Here is a 23897-nt window from a genome sequence, read left to right on the forward strand (position 1 = left end):
TAACTGGCCATCGGATGAAATGATTATTGAAAGAAATGATATTGGACCAAATTGGATTAGACATTGTCATTGGATGTAGGGGCAAATCACCCACACACATGCACACAGACAAATACCCCTGACATTGTCTCCAGCCCAATATCATAATCATCAATCTTTACTCCACTATAACCATCAAATGTAGTTATGAAGTTGTAACCAAAACGTGCAGGCACATCACATTATAACTGCACATTTTGGTTTTTAGCTCATCCGGCAAGGGCAATATGAGCTTATGCCGTGGCGTCCGTCGTCCACAATTTCAAAATGCTACTACTTCGCCATTTCAAGTCCGATTTCAATTCTGTTTGCTTTATATGATAGCACTAGGTGGGGGATTCAAAAGTTCTACACATAATTTTGAAATTCATTAAATATGCTAATTTATGCGCATTTTTCAAAATTCACAAAAAATGCTTCTTTATTTGTTGACCGATTTTGAATTTTTTTCTTCCATCTGGTAGAGCTTCATGAGGTTCACCAAACTTCTACACAGAATTTTGAAATTTTGACCAGAACAATTTTTATGCTAATTTATGCGAAATTGATTTATGCAAATTTTGAAAAATTCACATAAAATGCTTCTTCTTTATTTGTTGACCGAATTTGATTTTATTTCTTCCATCTGGTGGAATTTCATGAGGTCCACCAATCTTCTACAAAGAATTTTGAAATTTTACTAGAACAAGTTTTATGCCAATTTATGCGAAATTAATTTATGCATGTTTTTAAAAATTCACATAGAATGCTTCTTTTTCTTTATTTGTGGAACGATTTTTTTTTCTTCAACCTGTAGAGCTTCATGAGGTTCACCAATCATCTACACAGAATTTTGATTAGAACAATTTTTATGCTAATTTATGCATATTTAGCAAAAATTCACATAAAACGCTTCTTTATTTGTTGACCGATTTTGATTTTTTTTCTTCCATCTGGAAGAGCTTCATGAGGTTCACCAATCTTCTACACAGAATTTTGAAATTTTGATTAGAACAATTTTTATGCTAATTTATGCGAAATCATTTTATGCATATTTTTTAAAAAATTAACATAAAATGCTTCTTCTTCATGTTGACCGATTTGATTTTTTTTCTTCCATCTGGTAGAGCTTCATGAGGTTCACCAATCTTCTTCACAAAATTTGGAAATTTCGACTAGAACAATTTTTAATGGGAAATTAATTTATTCATATTTTAAAAAATTCACATAAAATGCTTTTTCTTCTTTGTTGACCGATTTTTACTTTTTTTCTTCTTCCATTTTGTAGAACTTTATGAGGTTCACCAAACTTCTACACAGAATTACAAAGAAATGTTTTTTCTTCTTCATTTGTAGATCAATTTCAATTTTGTTTGATTTATGTAATAGCTCGAGGTGGTGATACAAAATTTCAACATAGAATTTTGAAACTCATTAAATATGCCAATTTATTCATATATTTTCAAAACTCACAAAAATTAGTTATTTATTTGTTGATTGAATTTGGTTATTTTTGTTCCATCTGAGAGCTACATTAGGTTCACCAAGGTTCTACAGATTTAAGAAACTTGACTAGATAATTATTAATACTTAATTCATATGAAATTTATTCATAGATCACAAAAAAATGCTTCTATGTCATTTCTTCATCAATTTCAATTTTATATCCTCAATTTATGTCACCAATATAATTCACTACAGTGTCAACTGGGCTGAAATTAAAATTGTGTTCAATTTTGTTGCGAGATGCCGGATGAGCTCCACATCATTGATGTGCTAGTTAAAAAATCCTGTCAGGCTTATGCCCGGTTGACACTTGCCCGCATTGCCCTGAATTGATGCGTGCCAGTGCAAGACACTTTATGGCACGACTTGCTATATCAGTTCACACATTGTCACGACACGTTAACATGTTTGCTCATAGTTCGCGCGTAGTTCATGCAGTGTTTACGCACTGTCCCAATGTGCGTTCAGCAAATATTCTTGACACCCTATTCTGTGACGTATCTAGCTCAAATTTAAATATTTAAATGTTTTGGTGTTGACACCCTCTACGTTCGTTTATAAGGACAACTTACACTGATCACGTGGTCTGCACTCACAATTTGCGCATATCATTCGCAAACTATGCATGAAGTATGCTCAGCCTATGCGCAAAGTATGCGTGACCCTGTCATGAACTGCATGCCACTACCCCGGGGGTGTGCCTACTATTTTTTGTGGCATGAAATTTCTATTTTGATGCCACGCAGTGGCATGACTAGGTTGCACATAGTTCACGAACAGTAAAAGTATTTGTAATGCATGCCATGTTGACAATTTTGGCATGCATTTCATGCACTGCCACCTACCTATCAGCAAGCTGGCACACATAGTTCGCGCATTGGCCCGCATGAGTTGCATGCCCATGCGCAAACTATGCGAGAACCACAATGCGTGAAAGTGTCAACCGAGCCATAAATCTTTACACATAGCAGGCACGTATCCAGCATCAGATATTATATGGGTCCAATTGTATGGGGACAATAGTGACTTTATTACATGTACTTGGGCCCATGCATTTCTTTGTCATATATTTGATGCTGGATATGCTAGTGAACAGCCATGATATGTAATGCTATTATAAAAACAAAGTTTTAGAAATTTGTATGAATAAGCACTATCGTGATTTTCTTTATTCGTTAAAAGTGACACCAAACATGATCATCTTAAACAAAAGCTATTTTTTCTTCTCAGGGAAATCACCTTGGACTTACCCTTTATGGAAGATGGCTGTAGGAAGTACATGTAGTATTGCACATCATCTGCTTGTGCAGTTTAAAGCTATATCAAACTATAAACTTAAGGATGTTCTACAATGTACAATTAATATGAAATCCAAATCATTTTTACCAAATTTTACAGTTTACTTCAGCATCTAAATAGTATGCAATAATAATAAGCATACACAGTTCTGCTAAAAAATCAGTGAACCCTATGACAAAATGCACTCCTTCATGCTGAGTGTTGAATGGAAACGATTGTTAGGTGAACCCAAATGAACTTTATTGAATGTAATATTTCATCACCTGACTTAACAATTTAAAACAACTTGAACACTTTAAATATATTCATTTTCTGATGGGGTTCACTAACTTTTGAGCACCACTGTATCTACAACATTGAGTTTAATCCTCTATTATTCATTTACATCCATGTAGATTTCATCAAATTTTACTGTATAGTTCAGGACAGTAGGATGAACAATTCATTCATATGGCTATTTGTATGCTCTGTAAGGCTAACAGCACCTTCAGTTTTAGAAAAAATTGTGTAAAAGGTGACAAAAACATACCTTACCTCAAAAAAAATGAATTCAGTGAAATTTACCAATGCAACTGCGTAGTTTACGTCATTCTCTACCATTATGCAAATTTTTGTCGTGATCGCGCAATCCGCGGCTGAGATCTTAAGGGGGGGGGGCCATAATGGCCCGGCCCCCCCCCCAGAAATGACAAGAATCAGAATACCCCGGGAGATTTAGGGTTAATCCACAATGAGTTGATTGATGTTTAATGGTAGTTCAATCCATAAACACATTGATTGTTGTTAGATGCTCTTTTTATTCAAATCAACATTTATCTTGAGGTAAGCTCGTCCTATCATTTGTTCATTCATTGTGACGTCAATGCACGTAACGTAAAATACGTGCAGATCATGATTAGCACAATCATAACTGGAACATCCTAAAATGAAATTACTAATGAAAGTTAATTGCAGCAGATAATAATTCAGAGAGATATATAACAGTTACCCTCCAATCAGATACATGTTTACATTAATTAAATGACATATGACAAATTAAAATAATCCAATACTTGAAAATGGTATAAACATACTGTTCATATATGACGATGAATGTGAAGGTCAACAACACTTTAATGCTACAAAGTGTTGTTGACCTCTATGTTCATTGATATATAACAAACTACTGACCTTGAAGCTTAGACCTACATGTAGCAATACAGCTTTATGATACCCCCCTCAATGCTTGTATTCCTATATGGTGGGTATGCCCCTAAACAGTTGTGGAGGATGTCCCCCCCCCTCAATGCTTGTATTCCTACATGGTGGGTATGCCCCTAAACAGTTGTGGAGGATGCCCCCCCTCAATGCTTGTATTCCTACATGGTGGGTATGCCCCTAAACAGTTGTGGAGGATGTGAAATGAAAGTGTGATTCTACAAAGGAATTAATAGATTGATTATACTAGGCGGTAGGTTATCATTATGTCATAATACAATTTTGGGTGTTGATATTGATTGGTCACATATTTTCTAATTGAGTTTGACAATAATGAGTTCAGTTTCAAATTTCTTTATAAGTGATTTCACACTTGGAAAAATCTACATAAATGGAGAAGCAATACATGCTTAAATTATAATGGTGAATATGACTTGCATCATGCTTTTATTCAACTCTAAGTTAAATAACTTACTTTTCATTTTATTTTGGTGGAGAGAGATTTACTTGATTTTGATAGAATGACAGCCTTGTTTTCTTTAATAAAAGAGAGATTGAGAAAAAGATACACTTTTAATAATATAAAACAAGAAAAGCCAACAGGATGCCCAATGGGTCAATTATGTTATACCTAATTGTCTTCAGCAATTCATGTACAAACATAAACATAAACATCTTTTTTTTAAGTTTTGAATTTTGTAAATAAAATCCTTCATTAGGAATGGGGATAAGAACATTATAAATGGTTGAAAGTTGTATAAAGCTATAACCACTATACTATCACATGTATGGATACAGGGGCCACACTGTAATGTCATTATGTATTGAGTTACAACCGCATACATTCCGCAGCTTCGTTATTCCGAAGGTTCGAATATTCCGAAGGTTCATTATTCCGAAGGTTCGTATTTTTGAAGGTTCGTAATTCCGAAGGTTTGTTAATCAGAAAAAGAAATGAGGTTCGTAATTCCGAAGGTTTGTTAGTCCGAAAAATAAATGATTAACTAACCTTATTTCGTTTTCGGATTAACAAACCTTCGGAACATTGAAACTTATTTCAGAGATGCCAAGTTCAAAGACCAGCTATGCATGAGATTTTCTGTTAATCTGAGTGAGATCACAGACATTGTGTACAATGTATATGGGGATAGGCTGTGATAATTGCGTGAGACAGAGATTTGAGGGGATGAACAAGAGTCCAAAATGCTTGAGTCTCAAGCATAATGCATGAGACTTGGTAGCTTTGTTATTTTCAGATTATCAAACCTTCAGAATAACGCCACAAATGTTCGGATTAACGAACCCTTTTACGTTTTCGGATTAACGAACATCGAGGTATAGGCAGTTTACGTGTTTCGGAATAAAGAGCCTTCTGAATTACGAAGTGTAACCGGTTACAACTGCTTTACCATTTGCTCCAATGCACAAAATGACTAAAATGCCATATGTTTTGCTTCAAAAAATATTTTCATTCATGAGTATATAATAAAATATGCTACCTGTGATACATTTCAACTACTGCCCGAATTGAATCGGTACTTATGATAGACAGTGTAAGTACACAGTCAATGGAAAATTCGTCCCGACCAATTGCCAATTTAAAGGTCAAGTCCACCTCAGAAAAATGTTGATTTGAATCAATAGAGAAAAATCAGACAAGCACAATGCTGAAAATTTCATCAAAATCGGATGTAAAATAAGAAAGTTATGACATTTCAAATCTTCGCTTACCGTATTTTTAACAAAATAGTTATATGAACGAGCCAGTTACATCCAAATGAGATAGTCGATGATGTCACTCACTCACTATTTCTTTTGTTTTTTATTGTTTGAATTATAAAATATTTCAATTTTTACGAATTTGACGATTTGGACCTCCTTGCCTGAAGCACAAAATGTTAAAATAATGGAATTCCACGTGTTCAGGGAGAAATGAAACTTCATCTCACATGACAATGACGAGAAAATAAAAATATTTCAGATTTCATATAATAAAATACAAAAGAAATAGTGAGTGAGTGATGTCCTCAGTTCCTCATTTGCATACCGACCAAGATGTGCATATAACAGTTTTGTGAAATGAAGCGAAATGCCACAACTTTCTTATTTTACATCCGATTTTGATGAAATTTTCAGTGTTATGCTTGTTGAATTTTTCTCTTTTTATTCAAATCAAGTTTTTGTTGGGGTGGACTTGTCCTTCAAAAACAGCAATAACTTTCTTATTCCTTGTTCAATTTGACAAAAGATAAAACAATGTTAATGGCTCATAACGATTGTTTCCATTGAAGAGTTGACTACACTGTTTGAAGTTCTTGTCTTCATCCAATCCCAGGTTTATCTCTGCTGCTCAAATTCCTTTTCAACCATTTTCTTGTATTCATCCAGTCCTCCTTCCATTGCTCTGACACTTCCTTCACCACATACCCATAATTCCTTGCAAACTACTCGGATTAAGCTCTCGTCATGAGAAACAAGAATGACTCCACCCTGTATGAGAGGGAATAAACATTCAGTTTTATTATGAATTATATGCAAGACAACCTGCCAAACATGTGCAATATGAAATTGTTTACGAATCATAGAAATTAATTAAAAATATAAATCAGCTGTACAAACCATGGAAAGAGCAAAAAAAGACTTGCCGGTATTCTCATAGCATCTAAAAAACAGATGGATTATTGACTGCTCTCAGTTAATATAAATGTCTTCACAATAGCCTGATCAGGGGTCAGTTTCATAAAACTTCTAATAGCAAACTTGCGATAGCAGTTAAAAGCTACTGAAATCATTTGATTTGATTAGCTTATAGAAAACTTATCATAAAAATAGTGCATTCTTTGCGATCATTTTGTCACAATATATGTTGCACACAATCACAACTGTTGTAAGCAGTCGCACCACCAATGGTGAAAGGAGATTTAGCTGATTAGTTAATCTGATGCCACACAATATCACATAGGAAATTTCATCAGTTTGAAAAATGTTGACGGGGTGGGTTTGATTCGACCCCCAAAGTTAAAAAAAAACCAAACCAAATGAACAAATAATGTAGAACTCTGACTCCTCTTTGCACAGGGCAATTAGCAAAAAAAAAGGAGAGAAATAAAATCAGTTAGTAAGATGTATTTATGCATTTGCAGTGAGGGCATTTAAGAATGAAGATGAGAATATAAGAATCATGACTGAATCATACCTTGAATGAAAGCTTCAACTGTTTAATTACCTTGAATGAAGATAGTGCTTTACCCAAAGCTTCAACTGTTTAATTACCTTGAATGAAGATAGTGCTTTACCCAAAGCTTCAACTGTTTAATTACCTTGAATGAAGATAGTGTTTTACCCAAAGCTTCAACTGTTTAATTACGTTGAATGAAGATAGTGTTTTACCCAAAGCTTCAACTGTTCAATTACCTTGAATGAAGATATTGCTTTACCCAAAGCTTCAACTGTTTAATTACCTTGAATGAAGATATTGCTTTACCCAAAGCTTCAACTGTTTAATTACCTTGAATGAAGATATTGCTTTACCCAAAGCTTCAACTGTTTTATTACCTTAAATGAAGATAGTGCTTTACCCAAAGCCTCTACTGTCTCAATATCCAGATGATTTGTTGGTTCATCAAGAATGAAGAAGTTAGGACTGAAATTCAAATTAAATAAAACTTAGGTCATTCATCCATTCACTATCAACTACTTATACATGTACATTTATGCATACATCTCAAATTCATAAATATTTTTGCATGCCAAAATGACTAAAATTCTGTTTTGGTTCAGTATATTTCTGATGTGAAAGTTTGTATAAGAAATCAACTAAAATTACTAGATTTTCATCACTACTTTTGTAGAAAAAAAATTGTGAGAAATGGCAATCTGGGAATTTCTATAATACACACAACATATGGTGCAGTCTGTGACATCACAAAATAAAAAGTTTACAAATTCATAAGTCTGTTATTCTTTGACAGATATTATCAAAATGTCTTTAATATTCTTTTAATATTTTTGTGCTTTTATCAAAACCAACTTAAAACCAGTGTGAACTTCCCCTTTACATCTGATATTTTACAAGTGAAACGCCTCTGATAGTCTCGCCTGCATTACCCCTCTCAACATACATGTAGTAGCCATGCTGACTTGTAAAACCACTATGATGAATAACCCTAAATACTTAGTTCATTGATCCTTAATAACCTTGACCTTGATCATGTGACCTGAAACTTGTGCAAAATGATGAGTGATACTTGTTGCCCTTGTGTCCACATTCCATGTCATAGGTCCAAAAACTTCCTAAATTACGATATTGATCCTAAATGGCCATTTGGAATGATACTGTGATACTTGATTACCGTTACATGTCCAAGTTTCATGAAACAGATTATAATGCCATTCCAAAACTGTAACATTAAGATTTGAATGCTGACAATGCTGTCACTGCCACCCCCACCGTCAGTTGAAAAGCAGTGCCTATAGTCTCACTTTGCTACAAGGTAAGACTATAATCACATAATTCCCAGTTGCATGTAGTAAATCACACATCACAGCATTGGTCAGATTCACTCTCAGAAGTTGTGTGATGACATGTATGCATCAACAAGATTATGTGTTAAATATCATGTTTACATCAATATATTGGAAGGACTTTTAGTCACATGTAAATCTTTGTGAAACACCCCATGTTTATATTCAGGCCAGAGTCTATACTGCATTGCATATATTGGAAACGTTCCAGCTTTCACTCATGGGTATAGATTGATGGGGGAGGGGTCATAATAGATCATTCCAATGGACCATAGGTTCAATGATCAATTCTATGACAGTGATGCAAATTCTTTAATTAAAAATAAACCACTTACTTTCCAGCACACATTAGAGCAAATACAACTCTACTCTTCTGACCACCAGATAGACTGGACACTGGTCTGGTAGCAAGGTCACCCGTCACTCCAAATGATCCTAACTGCTGTCTGTATTGTTCTATCTGTTTTCCTATCATGGAAGGGCACAAAGAAAGAGAAATAATCCAACTAATCTATTAATCTGAAGCATTCTCTGTAGAATGCCCAAGGAGCTCATCATTGCCCTGGCTTTAACCTGACCCTGACTCATTGGCCAATACACTTTTACACAGAAATTACTTTAAGAGAGAGGTTTAGATTAGGTCGAGCATTGTGGTCCAGTGGATTAGTCTTCTGGATTTGAAACAGAGGGTCATGGGTTCAAATCCCAGCCATGGCGTTATTTCTTTCCAAAAAAATTGATGAAAAATGTGCAGCTGTACTGAACCCAGGTGAGGTAAATGGATATCGGGCAGGAATTTATTCCTTGAAATGCCATCGCAAAGACTGCAGGGCTAAAGCCAGGGTAATAATACTGATTGGAAGAGCATAGGGATATATCATTATTATTATTACATAACAGATATAATGACAACCCTTGATTTCAACATATTAATTTTGCTAATCATCAACCTAAATGGTATTCAAATAGTCCCACTTTCTAAGCTTCTTTGTGTTCCAGAGAAGGTGAAAATTTCAAATTCATCTGGCCAGATACCATTCCTGCTGTTTAATATACACTAGAACCCTTTATAATATCACAAAACTCAAATTCTGTAATTAAACTGTTATTAGTAATAATTATAGAGGTAAAACATCCCCAATTGCAGCTAAGATATATAATGCAATGCTTCTTAATTGTTTGATTCCACACACTGATTCAAAGGAAAAGTCCACCTCAACAAAAAGTTTAATAAAAAAACACTGAAAATTTCATGAAAATCGGATGTAAAATAAGAAAGTTATGACATTTTGAAGTTTCGCTAAATTTCAAAAAACAGAAATATGCACATCCTGGTCGGTATGCAAATGAGGAGACTGATGACATCATCCACTCACTATTTCTTTTGTATATGATATTTTGAAATTTTCTCTGTATCGTCAACTGAAACAAAGATTAATTCCCCCTGAACATGTGGAATTAGCATGTTTTAATACTATATGGTTCAATCAAGTTGGTCCTTATTGCCAAATCTGTAAAAAAAAAAAGAAATATTGTTTAATTCAAACAATAAAAAAACAAAAGAAATAGTGAGTGAGAGACATCGATTGTCTAATTTGTATGTCCCTGAGTTGTGCATATAACTGTTCTGTGAAAATAAGCGAAACTTTAAAATGTCATAACTTTCTTCTTTTACATCAGATTTTGATGAAATTTTCAGCGTTATGCTAGTTTGATTTTGCTCTATTTAATCAAATCACTATTTTCTAGGGTGGACTTGACCTTTGAGAAACAATCAAAATGGCTTCACAAAAGAAGATCCATTCCCTCCAATATTCTCTCAATAAGGCAAATCACTAAAGAACTACAAGTATCTACGGAACAAGGTACTATCATCTTCCTTGATTTTTCAGATGCATTTGATAGCATAAAGCATTAAAATATGAATAAAATTCGATCACATTATGGTATCCCAAAAAAGATAATACAAGAAATTGGTGTATTATACAGATCCACTTTCCTTAGTTCAAAGTGTAGATGGACATACTTAACAGTTTGTGACAACTTCTAGAATTCTTCAGGGTGATACTTTGGCACCCAATCTATTTGTAACCATAGTAGTTTACATCTCAAGATATTCTTTGGATTTTGTAAGAACAAAAGGAATTGACTTTTAAAAGGTACATTTATTACTGCTAAACATCAACTGTTAAGGCCCTTTTCAGATTCCGTTTTGGAGCCAGAGATTTGCCATTGTCATCTTGCAGTCATGGCAACACGTTTATAGATGCATCTTTTATTTTGCGCCATTTCCATATTCAGCGCACTGATTTCTTGAAAGGTGAATTTCACAATCTGTATGCCGTTGAACAGACATGTTTTTCACTTTTATAAATGGGTTTTGCTCCTTTTTTGTCACACCATGGGCACTATTACCAATTGTGATTGTGTTCCATTTTATTTCATTCAAACCTATGTCTCCAAGTAGGGATCAATTTGACTGATTTAGATTATGCTGATGATTGAACTTAATATTGTCTAGAAACCAATATGCATAAATGTAATGAACAAATTAAGACCTTTGAACAAACTCGCATATATAATGAGCTGTGACCTTTGACCTGCGGACTTCTAATTCGAAATTAACCCCGAATTTTTGTGTCATCTACCTACACACCAACATTTTTTAAAATCCATTAAATATTTTTGAAGTTTTTGCTCAGAAACCAACTCGCATGTTTGATGAGCTTTGACCTGCGGACTCAAAATTCAAACTTAGCCTGTATTTTGGTGTCAACTGCCTACACACCAAAATTTTTTAAAATCTGTTAAAAATATTTTGAGTTATTGCGTGGAAACCAAGTGGGGGGGGGATGGACGGACAACGCATAAAAAGAATCGAACAAGCATCACACTGAAAATGTCACTAAAATCATGAGTAAAATAAAGACATTCTAAATTTTGCGTAATACAATGATACGAGGATGAGAGATTCAAGGATGTTACTATTTCTTCCTTTTCATTTTTTTGAAGATCTGACAATTAAGAAACTCTTCAACAAATAACAATAATAATATATAACAAAGGTAATTCTTCATTTCATAGAGAAATGAGCATATTCTACATGTATATTTCATATAAGTAAATGAAAGAAATACAGAAGTGAGTGGGTGATGTAATCTGCTCTCTCATTTGCATACAAAACAGGATAAACACAGAACTGTTTTGTGTAATTAGATCAATCATAAGAAAGTCTCATTTTTCATTTGATTTTGGCGAAACTTTCAGTGTTGAGCTTGTGGACCTATCTCTCTTTATTCAAATAAACATTTTGTTGTGGTGGACTTATATATATTATATATAGTAATTTAAAAAATTCAGATATACCTGGGAACCTAGATGCCATGACCTCTATAGCATTCTTATCAAAATTCATAGTATCTATATGATGCTGACTGAAGTAGCCTATCCTTAGGTTTCTATGACAGTGTCTGATACCAGTTACAGGATTGAATTCACCTAATAAGATCTTCAGAAGAGTTGTCTTCCCTGAACCATTCTCACCAACCTAAACAACAAAGAGGGGAAAAAATGAGAATCTTTGCAAATTTGCATGGTGGTGAGAAGTTACTAATAATTGACCATGTGGCTAATCTTGAAAGGAAGTGGAAAAGAATGTGTGTGATAAGATAATGCAGGCGAGACAAAAATGAATATGTAAAAATTTACATGCTTGATTGGGTAAGTAAAGTTTTGATCATCAAATGTCTAAAAATATCAAACCCCAAAACTAATAAAATCATTGTCACTCCCATATGCATACCTGATCCAAATATGAAGTTGATCAGTCAAAAGGGTTTTAGCTATGGTAAACAGAGCATTTTAACCCTTATTCAACAGGAGGGGGTCAATTTGGCTCCCCCCTCCACAAATTCTGCTGCTATGCCGCCGCGCATTTTTTTTTTATGCGCCGCTCACTGACTTTCTACATTTAAGTCTTGCACATCTTTTGAGACCAAATTTGCAATGCCCCGGTACGCGGTTCCAAAATTACGCAATAGTTTGTAAGCGCATGTCGGTCCCAATATTGCTCCAGAACGTGATTACATGTACAAGGTCAATTTGTTTTTCAACCAAAAATCATAAATGTATGATTATTTTTACTTCTGTTGGTTTAGATGGATTTATTTTGTTATTTATGATCTCAAAAGTGTCCCCAACAAAGTTTATAAAAAAACAACAAAGGTTTGAAAAACAAAGAAATACATCTCCCACTGAACTATAGTGGAACATTATGAACAACCCCATGCACTTCTGACTGTATCCACTCTATGTCTTCCTCTTTATGAGCTCTCGCAGTAGTGACATGTTCCAATACAAGGCGAGGGGACGGGGGGAAGGAGGGTAGATTGATAAATCAGACTATATTGTAAATGAGAAAGTCAAGTAAGTATTTTCATGATTTATTTCAATAATCATGATGTATCCATCAACTTTATGCTAGAGCAGCATGGATAAAAATCACCAGGAGGCATGTCAAAACAAAGGAAATAACTAAACTCTCGGTAGATGTACATGTGGAAGCCACTGCCTTCAAGGTTTCAGGACGCAAACCTCTCCTCACGAGCCGGAACATCCTTTAAGTAGACGGATGTAAAGGAATTGGCAGAACACCAGAGAGTAGCACTTGAAGAGTCATCAAGGGGGACACCTTTAAAAAGTGCCCCCAAAAAATCATGGGAAGCTGCAGAAAAAAGGATGTGGCAACATGATAAAGAGTTGTTCCACTTTGGAAACATTCGTCTTGTCAAGATACCACTTGTGCGCCCGGACCTGACACCACACATTGTACTCTAGAACAGAGGAAAAATTCAAGAGAAGTCATAAAGAGGGCCAACAGAGCCGGAAAAGATGTGTGAATCTTGGCAATCAAAGAAGGTTCCCAATTCAGGTGGACTCAACGCCTCCCCCATCTGGGGGGGGGGGGGTAATGCACAAAGCATGTAACAAGCTTTGCCTCTGGCCAAGAGCGATTGTGATCAAGAAGAATTGCAAAGCAATGCACTTGACAAAGGCTTAAACAGTGAATTAGTTGAGGCATCAAGGACCTCAGGGAGACCCCAATAATGCGCAAGCTTCTTACTTGGAGGACGTTGAGAAGAATGACCTCAACAATCTAGAAGTAGATTGGAGTTCGAACAAGTCATCGGTAAAACCAGCAACAGAGGCGATAGCTGAACAGAAATCTACGATGATCGGCAAGCACCTGCCTCCTGTTGAGAGGCAGGTGCCTGTGTTCGCGGACGCGAAAAGGAGCGGCATGCAGAGGTTTGCACTTGTCCACAAAACTCTATGGGCCCACAGGCACGGCTGGTGGCAGAACCACACCACAAAAAGGTGGGGAAGCTTGGCCTCTGATAGGCTGAAGCGCTAGGGAGAATACAAGGAATCCTAGCACTAAGTTGCCAAACCAGAAAAGAGAACCTAGCTTGAGGCTGAGGCAACCAAGTCTTCCGACAACAAGCCATAGGTATCGTTCCGTGGTAGTAAGTGCTGACGGGATAAAAATAACACCAGAGTGGTGTGAAAGCCATTGGAAGTGTACCTTCACAGGAGGCTTAGTTTTGGCTGTGATTAAAAGTCACCTATGGTGACATATAAGATGGACAGAAAGAAATAAAATGTCTCCATCACACACCTATGATGGCATATAAGATGGACAGACAGAAATAAAATGTCCCCATCACACACCTATGGTGGCATATAAGATGGACAGAAAGAAATAGAATGTCTCCATCACACAGATATGATGGATATAAGATGGACAGACAGAAATAGAATGTCTCTATCACACACATATGGTGGCATAAGAGATGGACAGACAGAAATAGAATGTCTCGATCACACACCTATGGTGGCATATAAGATGGACAGACAGAAATAGAATGTCTTCATCACACACCTATGGTGGCATATATGATGGACAGACAGAAATAGAATGTCTCCATCACACACATATGGTGGCATATAAGATGGACAGACAGAAATAGAATGTCTCGATCACACACCTATGGTGGCATATAAGATGGACAGACAGAAATAGAATGTCTCCATCACACACATATGGTGGCATAAGAGATGGACAGACAGAAATAGAATGTCTCCATCACACACATATGGTGGCATATAAGATGGACAGACAGAAATAGAATGTCTCCATCACACACATATGGTGGCATAAGAGATGGACAGATAGAAATAGAATGTCTCGATCACACACCTATGGTGGCATATAAGATGGACAGACAGAAATAGAATGTCTTCATCACACACCTATGGTGGCATATATGATGGACAGACAGAAATAGAATGTCTCCATCACACACCTATGGTGGCATATAAGATGGACAGACAGAAATAGAATGTCTCGATCACACACCTATGGTGGGATATAAGATGGACAGACAGAAATAGAATGTCTCCATCACACAGATATGGTGGCATATAAGATGGACAGACAGAAATAGAATGTCTCTATCACACACATATGGTGGCATATGAGTTCACCACTTTCAGTGGTTCATGGTTCAGTCATCCATAATAATGTGTCTGATGATACATATCATATATATCAAAGGCACAGGTAGAATCTTTCCAATTTCCTAAGGTGAAAATTTGCAGATTTACATTACATTTTAAAATAAAAATTTCTTTTTCATTTCCCATGTTCCATTCATTTTCCTGGTACCAAAGAAATGAAGTTGACTTCCAGGACCCATCTTACAGTGAGTAAGATGGGTCCCGGAAATCAACTTCATTTCATTGATCAATAAAAATTATGCAACCCAGCACAAACATTGAGAAATCATACATAATACAAAGATACATGTATACATGTATTAATGTCTTGACTGATAAATAGGCTCCTCTTATTTCCAAAGGGACATTCCTCAATGAAGAATTATAACATTATACATTTCTATAATATAGATTGATGAGATTAATCATAACTCTTTGACAGACAGGGTCTAAGACAAACTCACGATACATATTCTTGACTCCATGTTAGCTGAGAGGTCTACAGAGCCAAAGATGGGTACGTCAGGACCATAGCTGAAACTGACTTCATCTAACTGAAGGATAGGTGGGGATAGTTTCTGTAACTCTGCTGGAAACCTTTCAGAAGTAAAAATAAAAGGTACATTTAAATAACTCAATGGGTGAGAAGTAATGAACAAAACATTTAAAAATAATACAAGAGAAATAAAACTAAAAAGAACTATAGAAATTAAAAGATAAAAATGTAAATATCATTCTTGGAATCTTTCAATATCAGGTCATCAAGAACTAAATACTTCTTATGATGAAATCATTTTATGTAAGTATCAGCAATTTATACTGTAGGTATAGCTGTGCCTGTATCAACCACAAATTGATGGTAAGCATGTGGGTTAAGTTATCACATTTACAAAGACTTCAAAAGGGTGAGATGAAAACATTTCATCCCACACTAAAACTCTAAACATTTTTTGCGGCACTCGTGCGGTCTCGGAGGGCGGGGGGGGGGGGGGGGCTGTGAGACGGGTCCAAATAACCAAGCTATATTATATTATATAACCCAGGTTGCAAGCATAATAGCGCAATTCAATATGAAAATGGAAAGTACTCAGTAATAGTATTACGATAGTACTTTTTGAATAGTTGGCAGCTTTGCAATGCTACACTGAATCAGACCATTAACTTCGTTAGAATTAAATTTAGCCCGCAACATCAAATTACACAATTTAAGAATTTTGACTCTTGCCACTTACCTTAGTATAACTTCACTTTCCTTCTCCACTGGAATTAGTTTAGGCCTGACAAAAAAGAAAAGAAAAATAATGCTGCTGGTGATGATATGAAAAAGGAATAAAGCAAAATACATCATCAAACCATTCACAATACAATTTTTTCAATATACAAAAGTCAAGGTTATGTTTATCAACTGTTATCATTAATATTCACTAATACAAACTGGCAAGGATAATTGTCATTTCCTAAAGATGCACTTATCTAAATATGTCTACAGTTTTGATCAATTTTGCTGTTTTTTTTAAGGAAATTCCTTTCCATCAAACACCAGCCACCCACAAACCATCAAAATATTACAATTTCTTTTTTATTTTATGACTATTACCACCCCAAAACCATCAATATATTACAATCTCTTTTTTATTTTATGAGTATTACCACCCCAAAACCATCAAAATATTACAATCTCTTTTTATTTTAATAGTATTACCACCCAAAACCATCAAAATATTACAATTTCTTTTTTTACTGTATGAGTATTACCACCCCAAAACCATCAAAGTATTACAATATCTTTTTTACTGTATGAGTATTACCATCCCAACACCATCAAAATATTACAATTTCTTTTTTATTTTATGAGTATTTTACCACCCCAAAACCATCAAAATATTACAATCTCTTTTTTATTTTAAGAGTATTACCACCCCAAAACCATCAAAATATTACAATTTCTTTTTTTTATTTTATGAGTATTACCACCCCAAAACCATCAAAATATTACAATCTCTTTTTATTTTAATAGTATTACCACCCCAAAACCATCAAAATATTACATTTTCTTTTTTACTTTATGAGTATTACCACCCCAAAACCATCAAAGTATTACATATCTTTTTTACTGTATGAGTATTACCACCCCAAAACCATCAAAATATTACAATCCTTTTTTTTTACTTTATGAGTATTACCACACCAAAACCATCAAAATATTACAGTCTCTTTTTTACTTTATGAGTATGATAATCTAGATCTTCACATCCAAACAAGCATAAAATATATAGAAAGAATTTATGTACTTACAGTTTTTCCAATTGTTTAATTTTGCTCTGTACAAGGGCAGCTCGGTTAGCATTGTACCTGAATCTATCAATGAAAGTCTGATACAAATAAAAACATATTACTAAATGTAGTAAAACCCATTTACAATGTTTTTTCATTACAATGTTCTGCCTGTTTCATAAAAGTTTAGTTTCAACCATAGACATCTCATGTCATAATGTAGGTTATATCAATCTCCTGAGCAGCAATCCCTGAAATTAAACTCATTATAAGGTCTATAATACATCACCTATTAATCACGTCAGAGTTTCCTTGATAATTCATATACTTATTTCTTTCAAATACCATTCTTGTCACATTATCTTAAAAAAACATTTGCATGTGAATTCCATGACATGGAAATCACATGCAAAGTGAAACTTTTCTAGATCATCAGGATATAATGACATAATCCAGGCCCATTTTTTAAAATACTATCATTGATCATGTCATAGTAACCCAGAAATCATTCATATTAACATAACTTCAAGTTGAGGGTCATCAGATCATATCAACAAAGGTCATGCAAAGGTCATAAGAGCATAACTTGCACCTATCAAAATTTAAAAAAGCTCAAAATAACCTAATAAACAAATCAGAGTATGTTTTTTGGTCATTTTAAGCATTAAAAATTATATATAGATTTGTAATAACAAATCTATATATAATTACATAAATATCTCTTTCTATAAATATATATCTTTATCTGGCATTTGTCAAAATAAGTCCTTTTATATCATATAATATGTTCTCTTGTTTATAATTCCTCAGATATGTTGACTCCTACACATGTATACATTTATAATAAATCTCTGTATATATATATATATATGACAATTGTAGTAATATAATTACATAAAATTAATATCTCTTTCTATAAATATATATCTTTATCTGGCAATTGTCAAAATAAGTCTTTTTATATCATATAATATGTTCTCTTGTTTATACAGTGTAAAATAATTAATAATTATAAGTAACCGTGAAGCATGTTTAGATTATTTAGAGGCCATCATATTGTATTATTATATTATTGTATTGTATTTGTACTTTGTTTATATATTTATAGTCCTGAAGAAGATCATGCATTGATCGAAAGCTTGATTAATTGGAGAAGCAAGGAGCAACGACCACTTCGTAGTCATTTTTTCCTCTATATATATATATATATATATATATATATAAATATTTTTAATATCACCTTAATTGAAAACAAAACAAAGGGAAGATACAAATGAAAATAAGTCCAGGTTACTCGTTTTTTTAGGATGAAGTACAGGACTAATAAAAGAATTACAGATACACAATATATAACATATGGTCGCATGTCATAAGGTGGTCCAATTTCGCGAACAGGGTAAAAATGGTCAAAAATTGTATTTTTTTATATGTTATAGCTATAACCATTCTCTAAATAATGAAAAAGTTTTAAGTCTCGACTACCTTTATTTCTCCTTAAAATGACTAATTAACAGCTAATTATTACATAGACATCAATGTAAATGTGAATTTTGAAATGTGTTTTTCTCAAATTAGACCTGCTGCACATAAAATGGTGTCAAAAGTTAATGCAACATTGGATCACCCCAGTAAATTGCAGTTATAATCTTGAAACATCAATAATTAAATCTGTACAAAAAATCGAATAATTATCTATTATTGTATGCATATTAATTATACTAATTAATTAACAGTATTTAATTTCACATTTTTGCCCCCAAAATACCTGTCACTGTATTTATATGCTTGGCAAAACAACAACATCATGGGTAGAAATGTTTGTTGCAATGATACACAACATTTGTGCTAAAAATTGAGATTACAAATTAGATAAGTAACCAATCTCTCCGATTTAATAATTGATTAGGTTGAAGATCAGAGCTGACATACACATGTATTCAATTGCTGCATATTTTTAAAATTGTCAAATTTTTATGACATTTAGTTGTTCCCTGCTTTAAAACACCCAGAAATATGAGGATAACAGTCATATTACATATTATAGTAAGTTGTTAATTAGGTTTAATTAATATTTTATCATTTACCGCAACCACCGGCTCCACCACCCCTGTTACTTCAAACTTAATGTGCTATAATTTTTGTTCCTGATATTGTATTGATCTAATTCATAGTAATATATTTAGCCTATAGTTCTAGCTTCAAAATGAGATTACTCAATAAATTTGGTCAAGATGCTGTGATGTAGCAACAATTTATCCATGGCACCGCATGGAAAATTGTTCATACGCCACCCTTTTTGCATACCCAACTTATGAAATGTGACCATATCACAATCGAATTTACATAAAACAATTATACACTGGTGAACGGAGAAAAGAAAATTGAAATAGATCAAGCACACACCCTTACAACTGAAGTGGAGAGAGGACAGATCCACTCATTCAAAATGGTTTGAGATAAACAAGTAGAGCACCTCTGACAGTCTTGCCTGCATGACACGATTCAATATACCATTCATATAATGATACATTACTATGCTCATTGACAATAAATGACATTTGACCTTGATCATGCGACCTACAACTTGTCAGTGATATTTGATTACCCCTACATCCACATTTTATAAACTTTATCTATAAACTTTGAAAGTTATGACAGCAATCTAATAATTACCTCCAAAATGGCCAAAGTTCAATGACCTATGACTTTGGTCATGTGACCTAAAATTTGCACAGGGTGTTCAGTGATACTTGAATACTCATGTTTAAGATTCATGAATCAGATCCATAAACTGTCAAAGTCGTGATGGTAATTCAACAGATACCCCCAATATGGCCCAAGTTCATTGACCTTTGACCTTGGTCATGTGACCTGAAATTCGCACATGATGTTCAGTGATACTTGGTTACTCTTATGTCCAAGTTTCATGAATCAGATCCATAAACTTTTAAACTTATGATGGTAATTCAACAAATACCCCCAACATAGTCAAAGTTTGTTGACCCTAAGTGACCTTTGACCACGGTCATGTGACCTGAAATTCCCACATGATGTTCAGTGATACTTGATTACTCTTATGTCCAAGTTTCATGAATCAGATCCATAAACTTTTAAAGTTATGATGACAATTCCTCAAAAAAACCCAACATGGCCAAAGTTTGAAACTAATGCAGGATCTTCAGTGATATACTAATACCCTTTTGTCTAATTTTTATGAAATAGGTCCAAATACTTTCAAAGTTATGACATTTCAAAAACTTAACCTTGGTTAAGATTTCGATATTGAATCCCCCAACATGAACCAACATAAAAGTTAATTGACCCTAAATGACCTTTGACCTTGGTCATGTGACCTGAAACTCAGGCAGGATGTTCAGTAATACTTGATTACCCTTATGTCTAAGTTTTATGAACAAGAACCATATACTTTCTAAGTTAGGATGACATTTCAAAAACTTAACCTTGGTTAAGATTTCAATGTTGACGACGACGCCGCCGTCGACGCCGTTAGTGTGCTATGCAGGCGAGACAAAAATCAGTTGGCTTCCTGAGATCCATGCTAGCATCATACACACCAAATCATATGAGCCTAGGTTAAGCTAAACTGAAGTTATTGCGTTTACAAGGACTACAGAATGGTAAGATGAAAACATGTCACTGTGACCTTGACCTTTTGACCTCAAAATCAATAGGCTTCCTGGGATCCATGCTAGTATCCCATCTAAGACGGGTGTATAAAAGGCAAAGACTACAGCTGCAGCCTCCACTAGAAGCAGACCTCGACACCCATATAGGGATGATTTTGCTAAAAAATAGGAAAGAAATAGTTTTTCCCACAGGATTGTACAGCAAAGTTATCAAGAAAATAGGAAAATCATATTGAAGTTAGAGCACAGAATTGTAAAAAAGTCATATTCTTTCCTCCAAAATTATAATGGTTGAGATATAAGCTACTGTAAACACTGTATAAACAATGAAGTTATATTGATTACTTACCTGTACATGGGCTCTGAATTGCATCTGAGCTTCATATTCCCTCTGCTGATTTTTGTGTTTTTCTGTCTTAGTCTTAAAGAACTGATCATAGTTTCCCTTATATGCATCTAACCTCTTTGAATGCTGATGTATCATATCTGTGGCTACCTCATTTAAGAACTTCTTGTCATGAGAGACTATGAGCAATGTTGTAGGCCAGTCCTTAGTAAGTGGAATAAAATCAATAAAATGATTTATAACTCTTGTTTTTACATGAATTGAGATAATTGAATACTATAGTGGCGATTAACGTGCTTTATTATAACATTTATTTGAAAAAAAAAATAAAAAATCACATTCTCAATATTCCATATCAAAATGGAACAATTTAATTTAAAAAAACACTTAAAGAGTATCTATACCTATTGATTTGTTTAAAAAAATTGATGTTACAAAATAGGACATAAGTTCAGTTTGATTTGTTTTGGTTTCATTTATTTTGTTTCCATAAAAGAGATATTGTCAAAGTAAAGATGAATTCTACTTATTTTTCACAAAACAGTTACCACTATATGCATACCAAAGTGACCTGCAAGTGAGAGAGTCAATGATATCAGTCAATCCCTATTTCTTTCACAATCTGTTGTATTAATTGCAGAATAATTCTCTTTTTTTTTACAGAATTGACAATAAGGACAATCTTTGTTGAATTACAATACCATTACAAAATTGCAATTTCAACACATTCAAGGAGGAAATGGTCTCATTAACAACCTATAAGACTCTCAAAATGTGAAAATTCAGAAGTTACAAAATGCAGCTGTTCACAATTAACTTTTATTCAGCGTGCACAGTCACATCACCCCTATCTTGATAAGTCTTCACTGGTTGACCCTGCATTCATCAAGAATGCATTTTTTCAAAATGCCCTAACCCTCTCTTGGACTTTCACATACATGTAGTCAATGGACCTTCCACCAGTTACAATAAATCTTTGATTCATCACAACTACCAACCCTCAAGAAATGTACAAGTTCTGGTCTCAAAAACATCGGAGAGGAGGTTTTTTGCTCATGTAGGATTTAGATTTCTCTTCCACTGAGTTTGAAACCCCAGACATCAGTAACTACTTACATGGACAACCTGAAGACATGCTTTATAACAGACAACCTTCAATGTATTGAAGGCTGTTCAAATCTACAATGTATTTGTTATTCTTTTTGTAATTTGCTCTGAAGCACCTTTAGCATCTAATAGATGGAAAGGTTGCTGTAAAATTATGTAGTATAAAAGCACGATATATTCACTTTTATTGGTTCCCTCAATTCAAGTTTGTACAGATAATTGTTTTGTAAAATTAAGCAAAATTCTAAAAACATTAACTTTATTTTACATCCTACTGTAAATAAATTCTCAGTGTTAAGCTTATTCAAGATTTTTCTCTTTCTATTCAAATCAACTTGTTGTGGGGGAGGACTTCCCCTTTAATAACAGCTTAAAACTAGGAACCATGTTAAATATTTACTGAGTTCAATGTGATTATCTAATTCTGCTAAATAGCATACCTGAAGGTAGTTTTCAAGCCAAAGAATGGCTTTGATATCCAACATGTTTGTTGGTTCATCAAGTAATAAAAGATCTGGCTTTGAGAAAAGCGCTCTTGCCAATGCTATCCTCATCCTCCAGCCGCCTGAAAATTCTCTGAAAAAAAGGTGAGAACGAAATTTACTATTCAGTAATAACTATCATGATATTAGAAGTAATATTCATCATCATCATATTCTACTTTAATAATGGGTGATTTCAAGTTCAATGTTGAAATCTGGTGTTGGTGTATAAATGAAAATGACAACACAAGCGGCACTTAAATCAGGCTGGTGTTGGGGTTAATATAAAAAAAAATATGACATATTTCAGGCAGATCATGTTGTTGCTGGCATTGAATGTCGACCGCTGAATCCAGCATTACATCTATATTAATTTTGACGATCAACATGTAATTTCCCCATTCACCGACCTCAACCCCCAGGGATTGTAAATATCGTGACTTCAAGTTTGATGTTGGAGTTGATGTTCTGAAGCCCACGAACAGGCAGTAAACTCTCAGTAAAATGAGCTTTTACAGTTAAAATTATGTAGTCTAGGCAATTGGTGAAAAATGTTCAGATTGTGATAAAAGCATGAAACTTGGCATACATGATCAAAATAACATTCTGAACATTTAAAGGGTTGGTGCAAAAATGAACTCTTACTAGTATAGCAACGCTTGCTAGAAAATGTATTTTCATGGCAACCAGTACTTAGGATGGCTATACCAATGATATTAAATGATTATGATACAATATAGCATTTAAATCTCATATTAAAAAACTATTTTTTAAACTGCGTTACAATGGTAAAAGCATATTACAACAATTAATCTGTAAACATCTTACGGACTAAACTTCTTCTTTTATCACCTATGCTTGTAATAATTTTGTATACACATAGGTCTAGAGCTAGAGATGAAAGGCACACTTTTCACATTTGTCAAAAATTGTGTTACC

General features: G+C 34.1%; 1 protein-coding gene across 2 annotated transcripts in view; it reads right to left on the reverse strand.

Annotated features, from left to right (window-relative positions):
- Positions 1 to 6172: 6172 nt before the first annotated feature.
- LOC121427445 (ATP-binding cassette sub-family F member 3-like) overlaps positions 6173 to 23897 on the reverse strand; it is a 58739-nt gene continuing 41014 nt past the window's right edge. For both annotated transcript variants that reach the window (XM_041623838.1, XM_041623837.1), the window contains exons 11-19: positions 22917 to 23052; positions 21373 to 21573; positions 17398 to 17474; positions 16335 to 16379; positions 15567 to 15699; positions 11911 to 12091; positions 8880 to 9012; positions 7576 to 7663; positions 6173 to 6510 (exon numbers count right to left, since the gene is read on the reverse strand). In XM_041623838.1, the coding sequence (XP_041479772.1) occupies positions 6358 to 6510; positions 7576 to 7663; positions 8880 to 9012; positions 11911 to 12091; positions 15567 to 15699; positions 16335 to 16379; positions 17398 to 17474; positions 21373 to 21573; positions 22917 to 23052 (1147 nt within the window). In that variant the 3' untranslated portion in view covers positions 6173 to 6357. The remainder of the gene's footprint in view (positions 6511 to 7575; positions 7664 to 8879; positions 9013 to 11910; positions 12092 to 15566; positions 15700 to 16334; positions 16380 to 17397; positions 17475 to 21372; positions 21574 to 22916; positions 23053 to 23897) is intronic.

Source organism: Lytechinus variegatus, chromosome 14, assembly GCF_018143015.1.
Source record: "Lytechinus variegatus isolate NC3 chromosome 14, Lvar_3.0, whole genome shotgun sequence".
Lineage (NCBI taxonomy): Eukaryota > Metazoa > Echinodermata > Echinoidea > Temnopleuroida > Toxopneustidae > Lytechinus > Lytechinus variegatus.